The sequence below is a fragment of the Cricetulus griseus genome, chromosome 7 (genome assembly GCF_003668045.3).
Source record: "Cricetulus griseus strain 17A/GY chromosome 7, alternate assembly CriGri-PICRH-1.0, whole genome shotgun sequence".
NCBI classification, from domain to species: Eukaryota; Metazoa; Chordata; class Mammalia; order Rodentia; family Cricetidae; genus Cricetulus; species Cricetulus griseus.
This window is the reverse complement of record NC_048600.1, coordinates 59,079,251-59,105,371: the sequence shown is the minus strand read 5'-3', so window position 1 is coordinate 59,105,371 and position 26,121 is coordinate 59,079,251. Positions and strand designations below refer to the sequence as shown.

At 39.8% G+C, this 26,121-nt stretch overlaps 1 protein-coding gene across 4 annotated transcripts; it reads left to right on the top strand.

Moving 5' to 3' along the window:
• The first annotated feature begins 2,218 nt into the window (after window positions 1-2,218).
• Window positions 2,219-19,467, top strand: Ublcp1 (ubiquitin like domain containing CTD phosphatase 1). 4 transcript variants are annotated; one of them, XM_027425261.2, is made up of 11 exons: window positions 2,219-2,364; window positions 5,100-5,297; window positions 5,993-6,084; window positions 6,424-6,509; window positions 6,588-6,703; window positions 8,179-8,277; window positions 10,275-10,312; window positions 10,798-10,896; window positions 13,817-13,933; window positions 16,398-16,525; window positions 18,391-19,467. In XM_027425261.2, exons 2-11 carry the CDS (start codon window positions 5,144-5,146, stop codon window positions 18,416-18,418), a joined length of 957 nt encoding a protein of 318 aa, XP_027281062.1. In that variant the 5' UTR covers window positions 2,219-2,364; window positions 5,100-5,143; the 3' UTR covers window positions 18,419-19,467. The 4 variants fall into 4 exon arrangements, with proteins under 4 accessions (XP_027281062.1, XP_027281064.1, XP_027281063.1 ...); XM_027425262.2 differs by having other exon boundaries at window positions 2,225-2,364; window positions 5,117-5,297; XM_027425263.2 differs by lacking the exon at window positions 5,993-6,084.
• Window positions 19,468-26,121: the final 6,654 nt, after the last annotated feature.

Below are 26,121 nucleotides of genomic sequence, written 5' to 3'. Positions count from 1 at the left end.
GGAGTTCATAAGTTCCAGGCTAGCCTGATATGCATAGTGAGATCTTGTCTAAAACAAAACAAACCTTTGTTTTTTGTTTTTTTTAAAAATCACATACAAACTGTATATACATACACATATTATATGAAGCATGTAAGATATTTTCAGGCATAACCACTGAAGTTAACTGCTTCGGGTAGAAGGGAACTGTCTCAATTCATTCAGAAATAAAAAAAGTGAAGATGGGGGCGCACAGGGCTTAGATTATAGATTTGAAAAGGCTTGAAGGGGAACTCCAAACTTCTGGAACAATGCCACCTACCTAGAACAAGGGAGTAATTGAAGGTTTGAAGTCTGAGGGGAGTGGAAGTTTTAAGTGGTTGTTTTTGGGAAAGCAAGCAGAACAGAGAAAAGATGTAATTTGCCAGGCTTAGTTGAGAGCCTGTGGAATCTGTCCTGAAGGGAAGATCCTAGTCATTTTTTAGCATGGCAATTGCAGGCAAAATAATAATAAATAAAAGGCAAGGAGGCAGGTACACACACACACAGCAAGGAAGAGATGTTGGGTTAAAGCCCTTGAGATGGGACTGGAGCCATAATTCTTGCAAAGAACACAGCTTTGGTTCCCAGCATTCATGTGGGGAGTCACAACTATCCTTAACTCCAGTTCCAGGGGATGTGAAACCCTCTCCTTACTAGGCACGGATGTGGTGAACATATATACACAAAGGCAAAACACTCATACACATAAACAAAATCTTTTAAAGAATGGCTAAGACACAAAATTTAGTTGTTTTATTTCTAACAAGCCCAAGATATATATATATATATATATATATATATATCTGTTGATTAAAAAGACACACATATGGACATTATTTTTTTTCATTCCCCTTCCCTTTTTTAAAGAAACCAGTTTAAAAAACATTTTAGTTTTGTGTTTTTATAATTTTAAAAGTACATTAATTTTTGTGCTTGTGTCTTTGTGTGTGTCACAGCACGTGAAGTCAAAGGACAACTTTCAAGAGTTGGCTCTACCTTGTGGGTCTCTGGGATTGAATTCAAAATCACAGTTTTATAAAGTATCATATATACCTATCTAAGGATTAATGATTTAACATTCTTCAATTTGTTTTTTAAGGCTTTTTGTTGTTCTTGTTTGTAAACAAGTGATACTGGGAATTTCTTGCATGGACCAGAAGGGTTCTGCCCTGTTGAGGCTTCTTTCTGTCTGAGGCATTTTCATTTTGTACCCCAGGACTGGAACTAGAATTCTCTATGTCCAGGATGGCTTCACATTTACAGACTATCCTACTGCCCAAGCCTCCCAAATGCTGGGATTACAGGCATGAGACAACCGAAGGGGCTCAGATAGACTACTTTGTATGTGAAGGCTAAGGAAAACGTTATTTTAAGGAGGTACCCGTTTTAAATTCCTAAAAGGCAAGCTCCTGCAACTGTGACTCTTTGCCCCCTCCCCAGAAGTGTAAAACTGCTATGACATGATTAACTGCTTGCTCTGGTTTCTGTAAACTGTTTATCGTTATGCACAGACAGTGAGGCAATTCCTCATAGAGCTGCAAATTACACAGGGATGAAGTAATTGTAACCTGCTTTAAAAGCCCTCTTCTCCTTTTAGCTCACGGAAACTAAGGACAGCGGCAGCTTAAAGATAAAAATTTGGCTAATTATGATTTAAGTCGAATCTGGTCTCTCGGTGTTTTGGAACTCTGTAACATGTATTTCTATCTTGTAAAGAAAATTAGCAGTATGAGTGGGTGGGGTTCTGAACCGATACACCATTCTGGATCTCAGGCGTCACACAGACTTTTGTTCCTTGAGTGTCTGGGTCACTTTGGCCTGCCCTTTCTCTTTCCGGACACAGTTTTCCTCTCGAATGGGTACAATCCGAAGGCCCCGAAATTACATTATTACTGGCTCCTTGGGTCTATGGAAAGGTCTTGTTTTAAGTTCTCAAAAGTCACCTGCTCGTCTTCATTCGATACATGACATTGCCGCACGACGCACACAGATCGGTTTTGGCGAAAACACACGTCACAAGGCCGAAGCGCCCACCCGGGCTCGGAGCATGCGCAGAATGACCGGCGGCCACCCAGGAACCGGGGGTCCCTTTTACAGAGGTCACAGTCTGGAAAAGACTTCGGCTTTCTTGCCACTCCTTGGAGATTCTTGGCCGGGGATCCCCGGGCTTAGCATTTGAAGAGAAACCAAACAAAATGCTGCTTTGTCCCCCTACAGCACATTTCCGGTTTCAACCACACATTTCCGCTCGCCGGTTCCGGCCCCTCCCCTTACTTCCGGTCTCCGTAGGTTCCGCTGCGGCCGGCTTTTGCGTCTGCTGTGGCTGGTTCCGCCGCGCTCCAGGTGAGAGGACGCGGGATTCGCTGGCACGCCTGCCTGTGAAGGCGACGCTGCGGCTGGGGGATGCCACTGAACTGCATGCGCTTTGTGGTTTGTTTCGCTGCGGGCCGGGCGGGCTGGGACCGCGACTGTCCCGCCCGGCGCCCAGAGGCCCCTGTCCCGGCGCGCTGCGGGTCGTGGCCGCCGCCTTCGCATCCGGCCTTCTCACCTGATCCCAAGGCTTCCCACACCCTAGAATGTTCTGAGTCCCTCAGGCCTCATTCCTCCCTCTTGCTGCGTCTGCCTCGCCCTTTCCTCAAGGTGGTTGTTGAAGGCATCCCGGGCAGCTTGTTTCTGGGTCTCTGCCTACCTTCAGATGCTCTCCCGGGCCCGTCCCAGTTGCATTCCGCGCGGCTGCTGCTGGCCTGTACCCGGGCCCGGAGACCACCACCACACGCTCACTTTTGCCAGGCTTAATGACAAGTTCACACTGCTACTTTTGAAATTGCCGCCTTTAAGCTGCTTTTAGTTATGCGGTGTTGGGCGCGTCGCTGTGATTTATTTTGCAGGTTTCTAGTCTGTATAGTGAGGGCAGTTGTTAGTTCAGGATTGTGAAGATCAGTTGAGATAGTTACGATGGTTAGCATGCTCTTCTCTCACGGTTCATCCATCTTGCAGCTTACAGAGTGTCTTCAGGTGTCATCGTTTATTAAAACACGTAAATTCGAATTGACTCATCCTAGGGTTTGGCAGGCTGAAGGCCAGAGATAAGAATTGACTAGGCAAAGCCAATGCAGGATGTTAGGCAGAACTCCGATTTAAATGTATATTCTTTACATATCCCGCAAAAATGTACTTCTGAGTTTGATTGCCATCCTCCTTCGGGGATTTATGTAATAAACTATTAGAATTGTATAAGAAAAAAATATAAAAATGCTCATGTGTTTACGCCCTGCATGATTCTCAGTAGTGATGAAATAAGATTCAGAATTTTTTTTAAAAAAGTTGTAGGAACTTAAGTGGTAAAAGTTTGTATAATCTTTGTGTTTTCTATGCCCGGATTTTTAGGGCATTCACCAACTTGTAGTTACCATTTGTGGCAGAAGTTCGTTATGAAATAGTGCTGTTTTGTTAATCACATAGAGTGCCATTGGCAGTGTTTTCTAAAGCTGGTAACATGGAAGAGCCTAGAGGAATGGCATGCTCAGACTTCAGCATGCTTCAGAGGTGGTAGAATAAGACTGGTTAAAATGCACAATATTTGGTCCCTTTCCTTTAACTTCTGATGTGCTTCCAAGAAGTCCTTTCCAGTTAGGTCAGTGCTCTTGGTTGGGAACCACTAGTTGAGAACACTCTCTTGGGTCTCCAAGCTCTACTCTGCCCATCACAGCACAAATTAGTGCTGGATGTCTTCCTAACTCTGTGCCTTACAGAAAAATAACGTGTGAATTATTGCACTTTGGCCCCCATGCCTTTTTATTCAAGGTCATAGCACTTTTGGGGGCAGATTCTGCCATAAGTGGCATTTATTTCCCTAGTTAGTAGGCTTGCTGCAAATTTTCTGTAGAACATTATTAACATGAGTAAATGTAAATGTGACTCTAAAGGGAAACGCATAAGCCAATGTGAATAGGGATTTGTTAATCTTTTATTATGAGCACGATAACAGACTTTCCAAGTTAGGTTTTTGCCATTTGTCACTTAAAATTTGCCTTCTCTAGCAGTTGGTTGTAGTGATTGCATGAGTAGTGCCATCAAATGCTTCATCGTGTGCATGAAAGCTTTGCAAAATGCCAATAGTCTGAGATTAGGAAACTCAGTTCTTTGACCTATCAAGGAAATGAGTTTATAAATGTTGAAAGCTTTATGGGACAAGCAAGCTGCATTTAGTTGTTAAGGAGAATAACAGCTGCCATGTAACATTTTTGTGGTTGGATCTATATGAACAGGTTTGCTTGTTTTTTTAAACTGAAATTTATTCTTTAACTCTTGTAGATCCACTTTGAGTTAAACAGTTTTGCTAAACAATGTGTTGAGATTTAGTCAGAAAACCTACACCAGTTAGGTGCTCATGGGTAGAGTATAACTATTTCCATAATGGGAAAGGGGGGATATTCTTATCAGACAGCTTTATCAGATGAGGTGATCTTTGTACATCTGGTCAATTTGTAAAATATAAAATACATAAATGTATATTGTCTAGGATGGCCTGAAACATAATAAACTTTTGGATTTAAATTTATTTAATTAAGACTTATATAGTGCTTCCCAGGTACTCTGTGAGTTAGAAATGTTAGTTGATTTAATTGTCAAAAGAACCCTAGTGTGCAAATGTAAATAGTATTTCCCTGTTCTACAGATGAGGAAAGGTGTATGCTAAGAAAGATAACTTCAGGAGTCAACTAGTAAGTGGGAAATCTAGGGTCTGAGCCCAGGTAGTTTGCTCTGGGTTCAGTGTTTCTAATGAATGCCTCTCTAACATTTAGTGAACATGGATGTCTGTTGTGTGGGCTTGCCTCTCCAGCATGCATAAACCCAACCAAAGAAAGCAGGATGGGTCGGCAGCTTATTGTTCTCTAGTTGAACAGGAGGAATCTGAAAGAGTGTTAGGAAATACTAACTCTAAGTCAAAAACGAGTAAGAAAATTGTACTTTTCTGAGGAGACACACCCATCTCTATCATCAGCCTGTACAGTAGAGTTTATTGTGTTTGATCTATCAGTTTTAATGTCTTCCATTTGCATGTGCCTGTCTCTTAGGTGTTTTGTTCTGACAGAAAGCTACGACTTCATATGCTTGGAGAATGGCGCTCCCCATCATTGTGAAATGGGGTGGGCAGGAGTACTCAGTGACCACGCTTTCAGAAGATGATACTGTGCTGGATCTCAAGCAGTTCCTCAAGACCCTTACAGGAGTGCTCCCAGAGCGCCAGAAATTACTGGGTCTCAAAGTTAAAGGTAATCTCCTCACTTTGAGGTTTCTACACTGGTGGTTATGGGTTTTCATATTTGCTGTTATGTTTTTTTTTTTTAATATGAAAGAAACTTTTTTGAGTTTCTTAAACTTGTTTCAGTGATAAATATAAGAATAATGAGCAGTTACACTACTGTTTGAATGACTTTGGGTCCCCTGATAGTATTTGCTTGGTAAGGCTTTGACACAGAAATCCCAGGTGAGAGTCATTTATTTCTGGCATCTGTGATTTACCTTTCATTATTACTTGGGCCTTGTATTCTTCCCAAATTGTCTCTTGTGTCAGAAGTGGATATTATACTTAGTTTATTGACACTGTCCTAGTATCTTTTATGTCATTGACAGGTGAATTTGGAGTAATAGAGAATCTATAATGTAGTCTTGGGCTTCAAGACTTATAGAGCAGTGCCATCTTTTTCTTGAGCAATAAAACAGGAGTTGGTTTTGCTTAGGTAGTCCACTACCAGGCCAGATGGGACACAGGTTGACAACCCTTGTATTACTTGTGACTTACTATGCTAGATACATATTCAGTAGTAGCATTTTTTTTTTTCCTGTAAGAAAGGAACAAAAGAAACCCAAATCTACTGGACTTGTTCATGTTTGGCTTTTATGTAATGGAATAGTGGAACTAGCGTTTGAACTTTAGTGAGAAAACAGTCATTTGCTTGTATTGTAGGCAAACCTGCAGAAAATGATGTTAAGCTTGGAGCTCTCAAACTGAAACCAAATACTAAAATCATGATGATGGGAACTCGTGAGGAGAGCTTGGTAAATGTTTACTTTTGTTACCATATGTCCCTTTGAAGGTGTTATGATATACACTGTACTGTTATAGCATAGTTTTAATTGTGGTAAAAGTTTCCATCTTATGATCAGTGAAAAATAACTGCACGATGAATATGGTATTAACTCAGCAGAGCTAAGTAGTGGGGACTTTTTTAGTATATAGTAAGTATAATGTAGCATATGTGGTAAAATTTAACATGTCAGATCTGCCCAGGGGACATACAGAGCAAGTAATTAACAGTGGAAATTTTCCCACGGTGTGTGCTTAAGCTCAGATTGCCAACATGTGTTACAGTGAAACACACTTTCCTTTCTTAATAGGAAGATGTCTTGTGTCCTCCCCCTGACAATGATGATGTCATCAACGATTTTGACATTGAAGATGAAATAGTTGAAGTAGAAAATAGGTAAGTGCTCTTGGCCTTCAAAGATATTGTCATGTGAGAAGAGAGAGGATTTTCATCTGATCTTACCTTTCCTGTTAGGGAAGAAAACTTACTGAAGATCTCTCGCAGAGTCAAGGAGTACAAAGTGGAAGTGCTGAACCCTCCCAGGGAAGGGAAAAAGCTTCTGGTGCTGGATGTTGATTATACATTATTTGGTGAGTCAGTTTTTCCCCCCAGCAACTCCGTGTTCACATGAAGTATTTGAAAGCTTCCCTTATTGTTAAAAAATAAATCATTAATCTGGGAAATACAGATAACCAAATGAAGGCATTACCTATTCTTTTAAGAACCAAATATGAGCCGGTCAGTGGTGACACACACCTTTAGTCCCAGCACTCGGGAGGCAGAGGCAGGCAGATCTCTGTGAGTTCGAGACCAGCCTGGTCTACAAGAGCTAGTTCCAGGACAGCCTCCAAAGCCACAGAGAAACCCTGCCTCGAAAAACCAATAAAAAAAAAAAAAAGAACCAAAGATGATCACTTTTAATGTTTTGATTTTTGTTTGTTTGTTTATGTGTATCTCCTTTTTTTTTTTTTTTTTTTTTTTGGTTGCTGTTTGCTTTGAATTAAATATGTATTGTGCTGGCTAGTTTTTAATGTCAACTTGATTTAAGCCAGGGAGACGGAATCTTAATTAATTAAAACAAAATGCCTCCATACAGTTGGCCTGTAGGCAGCCCTGTGGTGCATTATCTGATGGATGATCCATGTGGAAGGGCCCAGTTTACTATGGGTGCCTTCCCTGAACTGGTGGTCCTGGGTGCAGGCTGAATAAGCCAGGGGAGCAAGACAGTAAGTGGTATTCTTCCATGGCTCTGCTTCAGTTCCTACCTTGAGTTCCTGCTCTGATTTCTCTCCTGAGAGCTGTTTAAGAGCTTTTTGGTCATAGTGGTTTATCACAACAATCAAAACCCTGACTAAGCCATATACCTAAAAATATTTATATATATACATAGGTTATTTGTGGGGACATAGGATGATGATGTGCCATAATTTAACCAACTTAACCCTGATTGACACTTTTATGAGGACTATTTTAAAAATAGTGTTTTATATTTTACCCTTGTTTTCTATCTAAATATATTCAGGTACCTTTCTTAAATTTAAAATTAGTCATGTCAATTGAAAAAGAAAGACATCTTCTAGTATTGGCAATAAATACTTTGTGATTGGTAAAGTTTTCTTGCTTATAACCCTAAATGTTAGATGTGTTTTAACTTAATGTGCACTTTGCTCAAGAATTAGTCAACTGATTGTACTTGAATAGTGAAATTGATTTTCTTAAGATGATGGGTATATGTGAGTATGGGGGCCTCACTTACTGTTTGTTGTTGTGAATCATATTCAAACTAGATGAGAAAAAAAATGTACAGTGGTCCTTGTAAGCCTGAATTTTCAGTGATGCTCTTTGTGTGATTCACAGAATTGATCCACTGAAACTGCCGTTCAAGGACATTAAGTTCTGCGCTTGTAAAACATAGGCTCATCCTCAGTGTCCTTAGTCTCAGGCTATTTACAGTTGTGTATATTCTATCCCATGATAGATTACTTTTTTATAATAGCTTCATTTTACCCAGCACTTGTCCCTGATAATAAACTAATAATTATTTTTATGATCCATTTTCTTTTAGATCATAGGTCTTGTGCAGAGACTGGGGTAGAGTTAATGAGACCATATCTTCATGAATTTCTAACATCTGCATATGAAGATTATGACATTGTTATTTGGTGTAAGCTTAATTTTTTTATTAGATTTCTATGGAAATAAGGATGTTTCTTATACTGTTCTACGTTACAAAGCATACTTTAAAAAGACTTGTTTAAATGTGAATTTTTTTTTTAAGTAAATTTCTAAAATGATGCTTGACTTTCTTATGTCATTATAAGAAGTACATGTATATTTTCTTAATAGTAAGAAGATAGTTGAATATAGGACAAGAATAGGCCATGGTGTTAAAATAAAAGTGCTTATTTATTTGTTTTTGCAGTGCTGGGAATTGAACTAGGGATCTTTTGTAGTCTAGAGACACACTCTGCCACTGAGCTATTTTCCCAGCCCTTAATCCTTAATACCTCTCCCTTTTTTCCTTAATCTAGTTTCAAAATATTTGGAAATAGGCATTTCAAAAAAAAAAAAAAATCTTAGTGATATAACTGGACAGAAATAAAGAACAGTGTGAATTGCATAAGGAAAAATTAATACATGACAGAAGCAGTGCTCCTGATGTTGAGGTCTGTGGACATTCAAGGATATGTAGACCCATGTTGGATCATGAGTTTGCTGCAGAATAGAAACTTGATGTATTACTAAGGTCACACTTTGAGTTCAGTTGACATTTATCTTCCCATTTCTTGATAAATGAAGCAGTGCATTGATTGACATCCCCTTGTAGACATTTTTAATTACTTCTTGGCAATTTCATAATCAGAGTTCCCATGAGTGGAATAAGATCCCATCAAGTATAAAAGTTCCCCATGAAATTGTTAGGTATTTGATGAGAAGCCAGATAGTTGGGTGCAGTCTGTACGCTTTCCTTTGTATACTTTGTAGAGTATATCCCTTGTTTACTGATACTGAGTTCACAACTGTTAAGATTACAAACAAGGTGAAAATGTGGTAATTTCATTGTTCAGCTTGGGAGAAGAGAGCTCAGTGAAGCAATTTTTTGTTGTTGTTGTTGTTGTTGAGCACCTCTGACATCAGAGAAAAAAAGAAATCCTATGAATGTTATTAAGTTAGAACTTAATATTTAGAAAACCTTTATAGTCACATATTTAAAATATTGTTGGTAAATTATTTTATGGTTGTGGGTTGAAAAGGGATACTTCCTTTAGAGCTAAATACAGTAGGATATTGTGTCCTTTGTGAAATCAGGCAGGGCATTTAATCTCTGTGAACCTTCCTTTCTTCTCCTAGAAGTAGTAACTTGACCTGTATTTAGGTTGAGGTAAGAATAGATGTACCAGGATAGTAACTAACACTGTCACTAACGTACAATGATGCCTTAACAGTGAATGATTGTCTTACTCTGTGTGTCTCCTTGTTTTTCATCTGGAAATTACATGTTCAGAGCAGGTACTAAGTTAACTTTTTTCTTACGATTGTTTTCATTGCAAATACAACACTCTAAACTAGTTTTACGGACCAATTCTGCACGTGAAGTGTAAGTCAAGACCAGGAGAGCATGTGAAGATGAGGATGACTTTTGTGTCCGTAGTTGTGTCGGCTAATGTCTGTTGCTGCAGACATGTAATGTAGCATAGGGGGCTTCATACATTTGTTTCAGGTTTGTTTTTAAGATGCTGGGTTTAATGAGCTTCATTTGCTAAGCCTAACAAAGCCTGGCTAATCTTCCACACAGACTTTTGACACAAACCATTAGTATGTTTATACTGACACCTTATGTGCTTGCGCATTGCCTGGATCCCCTGCCAGAGAAGATCCACACATCTCAAACTTTAGAATGAACAAAGAACAGTGACAGGACTGTTTTAAAAGTAGTTTGGGCTTTAGTTTATCATGGTTACCTCTGTCATACACATAAAAGTTGCTTAAGTATTATTCTTTCTAGAGGACACACTAAAGTAAGTTTATTAGGGACCATTATTTATGATGTTTTTAAAGTTGTAGTCTTGTTTAAAAAGCTTATTTATTCAGAAGAAGTTTTTTTTTTTTTTAATGAAACTCAAACTTTTCATGTGTATTGTATTATTCCTCATGTTTTAGCTGCAACAAATATGAAGTGGATTGAAGCTAAAATGAAAGTAAGTGTTAGAAACAAGCATTTCACAATGTTTTGAAATCACAATTGACAGATCAAAGATTCTAGAACCTAGTCAATTTCATTTTTACTGGCTGTCTTAATAGCTACAGAATGCCAGTAGTGGGAGTAGAGGTGTGTGTAAGCCTGCTTAGTGATGGGTTGATCTGAGTGCCTAAGCTGGTTCCAAGGAAAAGCTCAGCCCCTTTTGACCTTCCTTATACTCCAATATTGTCTGCTTTGTCCTTTGCTCTAATGTGTTATACTGATGCGGTGATTCATTCTAAAATGGCCACTTCGGATTTACTCACTGACACAGTTCAGCAAAACAAATGCTTTCCAGTTGTTACAAAATGTGGCTGCCGTTGCTGTAGAAAAATGGCATTTGCAGAAATTGCATTGGCATTTTGAGAAATTGCAGGTAGAATGTTCAGAAAGCCTGGGATTTTCCACACTTGTATTTTAACCTTATGAACATTTGTATTACAGGAACTGGGGGTGAGCACAAATGCCAATTATAAGATTACCTTCATGCTGGACAGTGCTGCTATGATAACCGTGCACACTCCAAGGAGAGGGCTCATTGATGTAAGAACTCCAATTACTTTTGTTAAAGATGAGTGTAGATTTTATATTTAAGCTAACAGAAAAGAAAAAAAGAATTTAGAATTTCATCTGAACAGATAGTAAAGTGACAGTTGAAGTTTGACAAAGACATTGTATTTTAAAGATTTGCAACACTCGGGGGGGGGGGGTGGGGGGTGGGCAGGCTGATCTTCCTGAGTTTAAGTCCAAGCATGGTCTACATAGTTTCAGGTCAGTGAGGAGTGAGGGCTATGTAATGGAACCCTGTCTCAAAAAAATTAAATGAATTAATTTAAAATTTTTTAAATGAATTATAATACTGTAAGCAAGGCTATTGAAAGGCTATCTAGCAAGGAACTGTGTTAGGGCTAGCTGTGATGATGGTGTTGAAGTACTGCTGGACAAGGTAGAAGAGAAAAACTGAATACTACCAAGAAGTATGCTGGAAGCAAACCAAAGTATACTTACCCTTCTCTAGAAGAAGCTGATGTATTATATAATACATCAGTTATTATGGACCAGGTTATATCCTAGAAAATAGTAACAGGACATGAGGGAAGAGGATCGGGCTTTAAAACTGAGGAATTTTGACATGGTTTGCCCAATTAACTGCTTCTATAAGGCCCTACAGCAGGCACAGTTAATAATAAAGATTACTAAGGGAATCTTAGGGAAATGTCATCTGTGCCTTTTGAAAACATGTAATAGAATGAATAGAGCTGGTGGTGAAGTGCAAACAGTGGCCTAAGCATATGAGGACTTGCTCAGTGCAAGAACTACTGCACACACCAGGAGAGAAGCATAATTATGACCTACAGCTTGCCTTCTACAGTCTAAGTATTGTGGAGTTCAGGAAATGCTAAGCACAGCAGGCCTGCAACAGTGAGACAGCAAAGGACAGCTAACTGCTGGTGGTTAGTGATGGAGAGCTGGGATTGGTGCGTGTGACGTAATCTACTTCCTCCTCTGATGTAGCAGAATGGTTAAGGTTTTCAAGTAAAGACAGTCTTAATGACTATTATAGGCCGGTGGGAATGGTTCTTAGCTTTTGTGTACTCTAGGATTCCCCTTAGCTTAGCAGTGAACTTTCTGAGAGTGATATATATATATATATATGTGTATACACACACACACACACACACACACACACATTTTAAATAATTTATTTGAGACAGGGTTTCTTTCTTTTGTTTTTTTTTAAAGATTTTATTATGTATATAACATTCTGCTTCCATGTATATCTGCACACCAGAAGAAGGGACCAGATCTCATAACAGATGGTTGTGAGCCACCATGTGGTTGCTGGGAATTGAACTCAGGACCTCTGGAAGAGCAGTCAGCGCTCTTAACCTCTGAGCCATCTCTCCAGCCCAGCTTTTTATTTTAAAAGCAAAAACAAAAGCCAAGCCTGGAGGTGAATAAATCAGTTGGTCTAATTTTTCCCTACCATATTAACACATGATTTGAAAGGTTCCTTTGTGATTTTTCTGTGTTTCAGATTATTCTGTGGTCAGAAATATTAGTATACTAATTTTAAAGAAGTAGTCTGTGTTTGGGGGAGCAAGTTGTGCTAGACTTAAGATATAGGATGTAGATGTCCTGGTATCTGAACAATATCCCTATCAAACTTCCTGAGAGATGTTCCCTGCAAACCCCAAGAGTCTGGCTTACTCCCTTAGTTCCTATATTCTTGGTTAAAGAATTAGGCAGTTTTGTTTCAGGAATAAACAAATGGTAGAAATAATTTAAGTGAAAAAAATGTTAAAGTAGTATTCCTGGGAAGAAAACGTCTTCGTGTTAAGCTGAGGAGGACCCAAGCACTCCTTAAGTGTTTCTCTCCTTGCTGCCTATTTCTCTCACATCTCTGAGTGGAAATCCTGCCACTAAGAAGAATCTACTTTTTTAAAAATTGACATACTTAAGGCATTTTCTGAATGTTTTATTTGTTCATTTTTATTCTCCAAAATAAAATGTTCGTACTTGGTGAACACGTCCTCATAGGACAGTGGTTCTCAACCTGTGGGTCTTAACCTTTTGGGGGGTTAAATGACACTTTCACAGGGGTTGTCTAAGATCATCAGAGAACACAGACATTTATATGATTCATAACAGTAGCAAAGTTACAGTAGTGAAGTAGCAGTGAAAATAATTTTATGGTTGGATATCATCACAGCATGAGATATTGTATTAAAGGGCACAGCATTAGGAAGGATGAGAACTGAGGCTCTAGGAAGACATTCCTCCGCCTCATGCAGAGCTGGTTACTCGTGACTCTTCAGCAGGAAAATGTTGTCAGTCTGCGGTTTGTGAGGCTTTTATAGACTATGTGAGTGTCAGCAGATAGGTCTATGGAGGATTCTGTCCCTTTGTAGTCCTGGATTAGGAATTCCAAAACAAAACCAGTAATTAATTCTGGTGCCTTTGAACTTTGTGTATCACCAGTGCAGTGATTTAAAGACAAAATCAGCAGGGCACAGTGACATCTACCTCTGTTCCAATACTCAAGAGTCTGAGGCTGGAAGAAAGAGTTCAAGGACAGCCTGGGCTGCCAAGTGGGGCTCTGAAATAGCAAAAACAAAGGAACACCAAAAAAACCATGTATACATTCCAACAAGCTAACTAAATTATTGATTGAAAGAGCCCAGTGTAGTTTTCCTCACTAAGATGTCCTTAGTTTGAAAGGTTTTGAAAGAGTTGGGTTTTCTATTAGCCCAGGAAATACCTATGTTTTTTTGCCCTAGAATCTTCCTGTGAAAATTGTGTAAAGTTTTACAATAGGGTTAGGTGAGTTAGATGTGCACAAGCCATTGAATGTTGTAGTCTCATGTAGTGCAGCCCTACAGGCAGGAAGGAGCTTGCTCTGCTTTTAGGATGGGGTGAGCTGTTAATACATACTGAGTTAAATATAAACCTCTATTTTAAGGTGAAGCCTCTTGGTGTCATTTGGGGAAAGTTTTCTGAATTCTACAGCAAAAAAAACACCATTATGTTTGATGACATAGGAAGAAATTTTCTAATGAATCCCCAGAATGGACTGAAGGTAAGACAGACAATTTTACTTACTTAGGCTTATGTAACCTAGTGTGTAGTGTCATGAAGTTTTAGATGATCTTTCAGTTAAAGATGGATAAACAGTGAGTGTTAGTATGGGCCCTGTTAACAGTACAGAAAATCTCCTATTGCCTAGTATGTTTATTGTGCCCTGTCTTTGTATAGATACTTAATCAAGTATTATAATTGTCTATGGTATTTAGTATAGTAACATGCTGTGGTTTTGTGGCCTGGGAACACTAGACTTTACCGTTGGGCTTAGGTGTACAGTAAGTTAAAGAGTATATTCTGTAATATCCAAACAATGGTGAAATCCATTTCATGTATATCAGGAAAGGAAATGTTAAGTGATGCATGACTGAATACACATGTATACATACACACACGCCACCCCACACTCAGTTTATCAATTGTTTTTATTTTGTGTGTATGACTGTTTGCCAGATGTATGTATGTTTGTCACTTGTGTATCTGGTACCCACAGATTCCAGAAGAGAGTGTCAGATCACTGAACTGGAGTTACAGATGGTTGTGAGCAACCTTTTGGGTGTTGGAAACCAAACATGGGTTCTCTGCAAGAATGACTAGTGGTCTTTACTGAGCCATCTGTCTAGCCCCCTGTGCTTATATTTTTATGGTCACAAGCAAGAGGAGTTTCAAGTATTTGGGGAAGTTCAAGTGAAAATGAATGTTGCTTTTTGCATTGTCACCTTAGTTAGCCAGCCCACTTGATTATTTAGTTTTAGCTGGCTCTGGTAGCAACCTGAACTTGCTAACACTGCATTGTAACAGAAATCTGGTGTTTTGTTAAGAGTTGCTGATGTTCTGGCCAGCTGGCTGTAGTAGTACTTTTTCTTTATTTCTTTTTTGTTTTTTCTTTTAAACTGAAGCTAATAAGGGCTTTGCAATTCTTATAATTCAAGTGCAGATCTTAGAGTTATCAGGCACATGTGATAGAAGGAGCCACATATGTCATCTATGCTTTCTTAATCCTGGGATGAAAAGTCAAGACTTGCTCAAAATTGTGTATGTAATGGGTGTTTGACAGAATTTGGACAGAGTCTGTGTGACTTAGTTACTGAGTCAGTGATAATCTTAGCATGAGTCATGTGAAATCTGTGTAGCAGCTACAGAGGCATTTCATCCTGGCAGCAGAGAACAGTGAAGCTTGAATGCTTTTGGTCCCTGTGGCTGCTAGCACATCTATGCAGTATGAACACAGAGGTGTTCTGTGACAGAAGTGAGGATTCTCCAGGTGAAGTGGAAATCCTGTTGCTAAGAGGTTTATTTCTCTGTCTTGAACTTCTCAGCCAGCTAGGTCTTGATAAAGACAAGGAATGGGAACTTGTAGAAAGTAGGCCCTTGGAGCTTTATAAAGTTTTGAGTTGAGTTGGTTTTAGTGTGTAGTGAATGTAGCGCAAATGTCAGAATGGTGATACAAGGCCAGATTTTAGCACAGATTTAGCCTGTTGCCTTGGAAGAGAAGTGAGTGTGTTCACTCTGTCACCCAACTTCTGTCTTTTAATATTCTGAAACAAATCCTAAACATGTATTTCATTTACAATTTTAATTAGTTTTAAAATGTTAAAGGCTATCTTGAGCTGTATAAACATACCTGAGTTGATCTTAAGAAAAGACAAAGCTGTTAGGGAAGTAATTCAGAGGTGTAAAGAAATTATTGGTTGAACATACTGTAAAAATAACTCATAATTCATTCTCTCAGTGCGTAAGTCAAGATTCAGTCTCACTTCTGTTGTCCTGACTTTTATAGTTTGAAGTAATGCTTTTTAAGTGAAGTATTAATATTAAAAAATATATCAACCTTACCATGTGGGAGAACTTCACTGACTTTTTATGGAAACTGATCTTTATACATAAATGACAAAGTGAAATGTTTATGGCAAAATGTGGCAGAAAACTGGCATTAATGTGTGATAATCTCAACTGTCTGGAGTACATAATGGGGATTGCACCATGTCAGTGCACATGTGGAGGGAAAGAACTGGCTCCTGAAAGTGTTTCCTGCCTTCTGCATGTGCACATGGCACACACAGGCAAACAGCAAACAAAGCAACAAGTGTGAACAGCTCATAGAGGAGTGCTGAAGTAGAGATAACCCCACTGTGCTCAGGTCAAGCTCATATTTGGGCTGACTCCATGTAGAGTAGACAGTGTAAATGAAATCAGTTAATGGAAATCATTAAGATGCCAGGAGGAAATAAAATGTGAGCACACTGCAAAATAGGAGTGACCATGCAGATTCCAGTGCTGGAGGAGGCTGTGGTGTCTGGTGTAGGCTAAAGGAAGAATAGGTGGAAGAGCTTAAACTTAGGTGTTATGAAAGTCATTTGTGTTGGTATTTTAGCCTCAGTACCTGACTGAAATGATAAGAGGAGTCCAAGGTTTTTGTTAACTTTGCTGCCACAAGGTGAGGTTTGTTTGTTTTTTGACAGATAAGGCCTTTCATGAAAGCACATCTGAATCGAGATAAAGACAAAGAGCTCGTGAAACTCACTCAGTATCTCAAGGAGATAGCCAAGCTTGATGACTTCCTGGAGCTGAATCATAAGTACTGGGAAAGGTAAGTGCTAACCATCATTTGTCTCTTTACACCAGTAGTGAAAACATGTTGGCAAAATGCCACACTGTGCCCTTAATTTTTTTGTTTGTTTCATTTTTGTATTCACGACAGGGTTTCTCTTTTTCCCTGGCTGTCCTGAAACTTGCTTTGTAGACCAGGGTGGTCTCGAACTCACAGAGATCCTGCCTCTGCTGCTTAGTGCTAAGATTAAAGTCTTTACCACCACTGCCCAGCCATGCTCCTTAACGTTTTTTTTTGTTTGTTTGTTTGTTTGTTTGTTTGTTTTTTGGGTTTTTTTTTTTTTTTTTTTTTCTGGTTTTTCGAGACAGGATTTCTTTGTGGCTTTTGGAGGCTGTCCTGGAACTAGCTCTTGTAGACCAGGCTAGTCTCGAACTCACAGAGATCCACCTGCCTCTGCCTCCCAAGTGCTGGGATTAAAGGCATGTGCCATCAATGCCTGGCTCCCCTTAACGTTTTATATAAAGTGGGAAACTTCTAAAAATATTTTTTTCCTACCGGCTTCTCCTCAAAAGTATTTCTTCTAACCCCTAACTTACTCATAAACCCACATTCCTTCAGGTCTTTAATATTGCAGTAGTGGGAACTTGAGAGGCTGTTGAGTGGCTTTGTAATAGTAAGCAGGCCACCCTCTGAATTCCCTGCTCCTCCCACCATGGTTCTTTAAGGCAAAATCTCTGTGTAGCCTGTGCTGACTTCAAATGCTTGGTCCTCCTGCCTCAGCTTTCCAGCAGCTGGGCATACAAACCACATGGGACTAACAAGGAGTTGACCACTATTAACCATGCTGTAAGTTATGTCAGCATGACATTGTTTAACATTGCTAGGAACTTCAGTGTATAGTAGCAGAAAGAGAAAACAAAATGGTTTCACATGACTTTTTTCTAAAGACTACTGCATTGCTGTAGTCTTTTAGTCTCTTTTTCTAAGCACAGCCATGGAAAAGTCCAATACAATTGCATTCAACATCAAGATGAACAGCCAGGAAACCTGGAGAGATGGGAGGGGTATGTGTCCTACAAGTAAGGCTGCCTTGAAATCAGACCTATAAAGATCTGGTCCTGGTGTAAACATCAAAAATCCCTGATGGGTGCTTTCCTTTTTCAAATCCCACTTTTGGCTTTTTATATTACTTTGGCATATAGCTAATGATGGTAGTTTCTAAGTGTGAGAAAGGATTGGAAATTTTAATTTAGCAGTGGATCCTATTAAATAATACTAGCAAATGGTTGATGACTTGGTAAAACAACTTTATAGTCTTTTCTTTTTGTAGTGCTGGGCATTGAATCTAGGGGCCAGATGCTATGCAGCCACTGTATCTCTGAGCTACATCTCGAGCTTTCTCCTTGACACTCTTGAGTACAGTCCTATTTTACAAACATATTATGTGTGTGTATCTGTATGTACATCCTGCTCCCTTTAGTATCTTTTATTCCACTATTTTTATGCAGGAAAAAATAAGATCTTTAGATGAAGTCTAATTAGAAATCACAATATTATTTAACATTGGAAAAGGCAGTATGACGTGGTAACTAATGTTTGCAACTTCTGGAGGCTAATTGTGAATCTGAGCAGCCTGGCTTGGCAAATTGCTTCACCTTTGAACCTGAGAAATAGGAAGAAGTTGTAGCAGAAACCACATCTGCAGCTGCTATGACATGTAAGCACATGTCAACACATGTGATTATAACAACAGTTGGCACAGAGCACTCAGCAATTTTTAGTAGCTACTAACCGTACTGATCTTTAAAGGCCCATTATTGAAATAAGTCCTCTGGCTGGAGAGGTAGATTGTTTTCATGACTTTGCCTGATCTAGCTTTGATGTGTTTATCCCATTTCTTGCAGGTATCTATCAAAGAAGCAAGGACAGTAGTTACCAGTTACACTCACAGTTGAAGATCCTTGAGATCTGTGGACCTTGGTTTCTTTGCTAGGCATTACCATGATTGTGCTGGACACTGGAGCAGATGCCAGGCTGCCTAGCTGTGGTCTTCCAATGCTTTGTAAATTTAATTTTGTATTTTTTTGAAGATAATAACAAAGTGCTAAACAAAAAGTTCTCTTCCCTCCATGTTAATTTACTCTTGAAGAAAATGTTCTCTGGCATTGATTATTGAGGTGTTTTTCCAAACCCTCTGAAAAATGGAAAACAAAACAAAATCAAAGGTGGAGAAAAATATATTCACCAGTGTCATCCTGTGACTTTGAAACAAGTTTTGTCTTATGCTTTTGTCTCCTTGTATAATCAGCTGCCTAAGTCTGAGACCAAACCTATCTTGAAAGTAGCTCGTGCTTTCCCTCTTAAAACCAAAAGCAAAACCAAAAAGCCCAAATAAGCTTTGAAATAATAACAAGTTCATTGTGCTGAAAACTCCCTAGAGTTTTCTTCTTGTCACAGAGTTCTTTTCTGCAATCTACCAGGAAGATCTCGAAGCCGGAGTTGTCAGTGTTCTTTAAGAATGGAGGACATCTGCATGAGAAGGCTATGCCCTAGGTGGCATGGCAGCAAGCAGACTGGAATAACACTACAGGACAAGAGTATGCTTCTTTTTGGTGGCTAAGTAGAAGCACTTCTGCCTAAAACCATAGTAATGAAGCACAGCTTATGCAGTAGTGAAAAGGCTCATTCACCAACTCTACTCTCCAAAGCATGGATAGCATTTCTGCCTACTCCAGCTGTGTGTCATTGCTAACTACTAACACCATTGCAGCAAACATAGCTAGCCATAAGATTTAAAATACCTGTTACTTGCAATGCTTAAGCCTGCAGATATGTAATGTGACCACTGTTTTGTGTTGACAGTATTGCTTTATACAGTTCTTGTATTTGAAGGGAATTGCTCCTCTTAAATGAACATGGTGTACATTGTTCTTACAGGACTATTTCAGTGGTGTAAATAATAAATATCTTTTCTTAAAATACTGGTTGTCTGTTCAGTGATATCTCAGATGTTTTTTTCCCGTTTTGTCAAATCACTAGCCATGTTCAGACAAGGACCTCTGAAAACTAAATGTGAGCCTGGTATTCAGAGGCAGAGAGGCAGGAAGAATCAGTTGGAGGCCAGCTTCGGAGTCAGTATGTGTATATCACTAGCCATTCAACATGGTTTTAGCAGCTACTTAGATGAGAATGCTTAATGAAAACAATTTATTAAAATGTCTCTCAAATGTCTGGTAATTTTTAAAAAATTAAGGCCAATGGCATTTTTTAAAGTTTTTATTCATGTTTTCATTTGCCTATGACTTCAGTTGCTTTCCACCTTATTTGTTAAAACGATCTCGCTAATTAGATCTACCTGTCTTGCTTGTGTTGCTTGGCTTTTTTTCTGATGGGGAAGTGCATGTGTTATGCATGGGTACACGGGTGCATGAAGGCTAGTAGAGGTTGACATTGGACATTCCCATTGAAAGTTCTCTGCTTTATTTACTGGAGACAGGTACTCTTGCTGAACCAGGCACAACAAACCTAAACTACTAGCTAGTCTGCCTGGGGGATTCCCTATCTATCTCCTGAGTGCTGGGATTACAGTCTTTGCCATGTCTTGTGTGTAGGTACCAGAGATCTGAATTCTGGTCCTCATACTCAGATGGCAAGCACTTTGTCCATTGAGCCATCTCTCCAGTTCCCTGCCTGGATCTTTCATGGGTGCTGGCATATGAACACAGGTCCTCATATTTCTGTGCACATTGAACCATCTCACCAGTCCTGGACTAGAACATTTTTTCATTGGTTTGTTTCATTTTCCTTGTGCAATGAGTTTATTATTCCAAATAGGAATGGATTCACCTTTTTATGTGAGCTGAATATGAAAGATAAGTTATTTTCACAGGTCAGGGAGAGAAAAAATAACAGTCTTAACCATACCATTTAGCCAGGTGGGCTTTTAACATACATTTCCTGCCAGTAGGTGGCACCCAAACCAAAGTTTACTAGCCTCTGTTACCAACCCATAAGGCTGTTTGGGATCCTGTGCTTTGTGTGATTAATACTTTCACAGGGTATGTGAACCTTTATACTTTTTAACTCTTGAGATTTATGGCAGAGATATCTCTGTGACACACAACTGACAGTGGTGTATATGGTAAAATTGCCACTCTCACAGGCATAATTCCAACCTTAAAATAATCGATATCTAGTGATGCATATTTAGTTTTACAACTACATAGCATCTTGGAATCTCACATTCAAAGAGTGGTTTGAGACCCGGGAGTCCTTTGGGTTTTCATTATCAGAGCACTGGGATATTGAATTACTGTGTCTATAGTAGCATTCGGTATCAGCAGGTGAATAGCAAGCAACTGAAGCATGTTCAATTATGGAAAATAAACCAGTCTTCTGTGGGGTAGATCTGTGTAGAGGTAAGAGACTAAAAAGGGCTATGCAAAAAATAGTGCTTAGATAGTGTCATTTAGTTGTCAATGCTAATAAAATATTATTGTGGTTCTCAAACTTTCCCCTAAAATTCAAGTGTTGAAGACTTGGACTCAGGTGCTCACAGGTAGGGCCTTGGGAAGGCAATTAGGCCACAAGGGTTCTGACCTCATAAATAGATGATCTATAGGTTGCTAAACCCAGGAAGCTGGGTTTTGCTGTAGAATTGAGCGCTCTCTGCCTCCTGCCTAACCAGTAAGCAGCTTGCTTCACCACATCTCTTGTCAATTTCTAAAAGCAATACAACCAACTAGCCATTAACTGAAACCTCCAGTTAAATTAAACTTTTCCTTCTTGTAAGTTGTTTTATCTTGGGTATTTTATCACAGCGATAGAACACTGGCTTACAGAACCATGAACAGTAAGTGTATTGGGGATTTTTCCCTACCAAGTCATCAGTCATCAACAGGACTCTGATGGTACAGATCATTATAATATAAGTATCTACTGGCTGGGTGGTGGTGGTGCACGCCTTTAATCCAAGCACTTGGGAGGCAGAGGCAGGCAGATCTCTGAGTTTGAGACCAGCCTGGTCTGCAAGAGCTGGTTCCAGGCAGCCTCCAAAGCCACAGAGAAACCCTGCTACAACCCTCCCCCCAACAAAAAAAATATAGGTATCTACTGAAGTATTTGTACATCAAAACTTAAGATGTGCCTATGAAGATTAAGTGCTTATTTATGTAAAAATCTAATTTTTAGAAGAGCTTTGGGGAAGCATTTTGTAGGTCTTAGTATGGGTGCTGAGTGTTTTGAACTTCAAAGAGATCTCTTTGGGGAATCTCAGGTTGATCTAATATTTATGACAGATTAGAGGAGAAAGGACAGGTCTGGAAAGTAGACGTGTATCACTTGAAATGCCAGTGAGTATCTATGTAGAACATGGTAATAGCAAGACTCCTTCAACAAAACAAGAACAAGACCCACAAAAGTTAAAAGCCTTTCACTACTGGTAGTGGTTCCTCTTCCTCCTCCCTTTTCACTCCCTGTATCTTCTCTTCATCATTCACTTCCTTCTCCTCCTTCCCGTCCTTTTTGGCATGACAGGGTGGTGTTAGTATGCCTGTTCTGGGGTCTCCTTTCTGTTTCTTAAGCATTGGGATTGTAAGTGGGCCGCCATGTCTGCCTGGCATTCCCTGGAGGTTGGTGATGCAAATTCTGGTCCTCACCTACTGGGACCAGTGCTTTACCCTCGGAGTCTTGTCATTGTTGACTCTGGAAGTAAGTAAGAACTTCTTAAATGCTAAGTTTAAAGAGGTTTCCTGATATAAATTGTCAATGTATTTAAAATAGTGATTTGGGGACTGGTGAAATGACTAAACAAGTTAAGGCTCTTGCCACCAAGTCTAACAACCTGAGTTTGGTCCCTGGGCCCCACATGGTGGAAGGAGAGAACTGACTTTCACAAGAGGCTATCCTTTGACTTCTACATGCATGCCATGGCATGTGTACACTCTAAATAAATAAAAATGCAATAAAGATACATTTTTCATCTTAAAGGAATTAAAATTAGGCTCTTCTGTTTTGAGACTCAATGCTGCTATTAGGTAGCTGGCCCCAAAGTTGAGATCTTCCCACCTCATCCTCTTGAGTGCTGGAAACTGTCAGGTCCAAAGGAAATTCTCCTCTCCTTAATTCTGGGGCCTGCTTCCCTCTACCAAGGGAACCATTCTTCATCACTGTCAGAAGGGACAATGGCTATTTATCTGTGGTTCCTGTTAGCATACCAAAATGTATGCTGATCTTCAGCCTTACTCAGTATCTGTGACTACTGGCTCTTCTCACCCCGCCCCCTACTGTGAACTTCTCTAGCTCATGTGCTCCCTTACCCGAGATTCTCATTCCCATATAACCAACCCTGCCATTTCTGCCATACACTATTTTGTCTTCCTTTTCTCCCTCTCTCCCTCTCATGCACAGCACAGTGTCCTGGCCATGTTCAGTTTATTACTTTCTCTCCTGACTCTGGACTCTTCCAGAAGCCTCTGGCTGTACTCTTTCTTTCCTTAGATCTCCAATAAGATCCTACTGCTCAGCCAGACCTTGAAGCAAGTCATCCTCATTTTATAGTGGCATGTACCACTATGTTAGCTGGAATCTAATTTTTTAACATGTTTAATAAACAATAAAACTACAAACTTTACAAATGTCCAAACCAAAAGTAATTAAGCATCAGAGAGATTCCTGTGTTTACATGTTTACCACAAGCACCCGCCAAACCAGTGTGTGTAACTTGGATACTAAAGATTAAATTGATGACTTTTCAGAAGTATGTAGACTATAAGAATGACCTATGCAATTTTTTCTGTATGTGCTTGCAGTGTGCATTCTTGTTTGCATGCTCTCCCACATAGCACGTGCACGTGTGTATGTGTGTGTGTGTGTGTGAAAGTGTGTGCACCAGACTGCAGGTGTCTGAGGAAGCCACAAGAGGACAACGGATACCTTGGCATTGGATTTATGGGTGCTTGTGATGTCCCTGACATGGGTGCTGGGCATCAAATTTGAGTCCTCTGCACTTGCAGTATGGACTCAGCCTCTGAACTATCTCTCCATCACTGTAATGTTACTTGTCAACTTGATACTCTCTAGAGTCACCTGGGAAGTCTCATTGAGGGATTGTCCTGATCAGGGTGGCCCGTGGGCTTGCCTGAGGTGGGTTGTCTTGCTTACTGTTGATTGATATGGGAAGACCCATTATGGGTGGCACCATTCTCTGGAGTTTGATCCTGGACTAGCTAAGTGTGAGTGGGTTGGAGAGAGATGAGCATGAGCAGGCATAGGTGTATTCATTGGCTCTCTGCTCTTGGCTATGGATAAGACCAATTTCCCCACAATCATCAGCTGTAACCTGGAATTGTGACCAAATAAACCCTCTCTTCCTTAAAATTGCTTTTGTTAGGATGTTTAATCACAGCAACAGAGTTGAAAACTAGGCTTCCTGAGACAGCCTACTTGTTAAGAATTTACTTAGCTTACTTTTCTGAAAGTCCAAACAGCATGGTGCAGCCCATGGAGAAGTCTTCCTGGTTCTATCACACTATGGTGGGCAGCAGTGATAAGACTATGTGAGAAGAGTCCACACTATCAAAGCAAGAGCCAGAGAGAGTGGCTTCCTACAGTGTCTTCCATGAGCACACCAGCAACTGACCTGAGCCCTTCCTCTGAGTCCTAACTGTTATAAACTTGTCCACATTAACATTCTGAGGTCCAAGCATCGACCACATGCCTCTTCCAGAGATCCATGAAGCCATATTCAAGTCACAGAAATGGCATTTGTACAGAGAGCTGAGCAAGAGCTGTTACTCAAGATTTATGGAGAAGATTACAGTAGAAAGACCTGACAAACCTGCAGGCAGGATAAAAACAACAGATTCGGGGTATAGGAGGATGGAAGTGTGGCAGAGGTAGGCAAGTCCACAGAAAAGGTTCAATCCTGCAGGTCACAGTAAGTAGTCTGGAGAACACTAAGGGGGTCCATTGTAAGGTTTAAGTGTGGGAATGACAATGTTTTTGTTTTGTGTTGACAGTCTTATCGGGATAAATTTTTGTACTAGGAAACCCTATTTGAAGTGTGATTCAGTGATTCTTAATTGTGTAACCATCACAATTATTTAATTTGCTATCATGTGATTTATATGTATTGGGATGAAATGGCAGGTATCTACATAGGTAAAACAATGTTCTACTAGAGGAAGGGAGGTGGCTTGGTCAGTAAAATGTCTTCTGCATAGCATGAGGATCTGAGTTGTGATCCCCAGACTTTACATAAAGGCCCCAAGTGACAATGAGCAACACCTGTAATCCCAGGGCTGGGAGTGGGATGGAGTGGAAACAGTTGGATTCTTGGAACTCAATGGCCATCCTACCTAGGCAAATATATGTGCATAGATTCAGTGATAGATGCTGTCTCAAAAAATAAAGGTGGAGGGTGATTGAGTGAAAACACCCAATGTCAATGTTGGGTCTTAACATTCTCTCGTGTACACACACACACACACACACACACACACACACACACACACATGCAGAGAGAGAGAGAGAGAGAGAGAGAGAGAGAGAGAGAGAGAGAGAGAGAGAGAGAAACAAACACATACACACACACACAAACACAGATTAACAAACATACACCACACACACGTACATGCACACACATGCCAGCATTGACAAACACATATACAACACACAGAATCCTCACAAATATTTAGGAATCAGCAACAGTACGTTTGGTCTAAGACATTACAAATGTTTATGTTATGTACACGCATATGTCACAATTAATGAATGAGAAAGTATGAGATTTGGTGTCAGATCAATGAACTTCTTAGAGATTTAAAGTAGCCATTCTTTTCGCAGATACAAACACTTAACTTCAAAACACTGAGGCAGGCTTTTCATCTGTTATTTTCTTTTAAATAAAATTTCCAGTTGCAAGTAAGAGAATGATTAGATGGGTCTTAGCAGTTCTGATTGCTTGCTTGTCTCATTGCTGTGACAAAATTGACTTCAGGAGAGGGGGATTTATTTTGGCTCACAGCTCCAGAAGACATACTCCATCATGGTGGGGAAAGTATGCATCAGGAGCTTGAGGCAGCTGGTCACTCTGTGCCCACACTTATCGAGCAGAAAGCAAGGCATATTCTTGTTTGATTTGTTCATATTTAGTGCAGGACCCCAGCCAAGGGAATGGTGCTGCCCATATTTAGGGTGTGTCAGTTAACCTAAACCAGATAATCCATCACAAACATTCCCAGGAGTTTGGTGATCCTGTCAAGTTGACAGCATTCGCCATCACACTCTCCGTGCTTGACTAATTTCCCAAAGCCAGACACCATACACCTATTTCTTTGTATTCTTCCCAAGTATACAGAAAGGTTCCGAACATGGTAGGTGCTGGCAAATGTGAGTTGAGTTAACATGTGCCTTTTTTTAAAAAAGTAGTTATTAATATTATTATTAGTGTGTGTGTATGATTTATGTATTTGGACACACATGCAATTGTGGAGGTCAGAGGAAAATTTTGTGAAGTTGGTTTATGCCTTCCACTTTTCTGTAGGTTCTGGGGATCACACTGAATTTACCAGGCTTGCACAGCAAGTGCCTTTAGTATTGAGCTATTTACCCCCACCCAACATATGACTATGTGA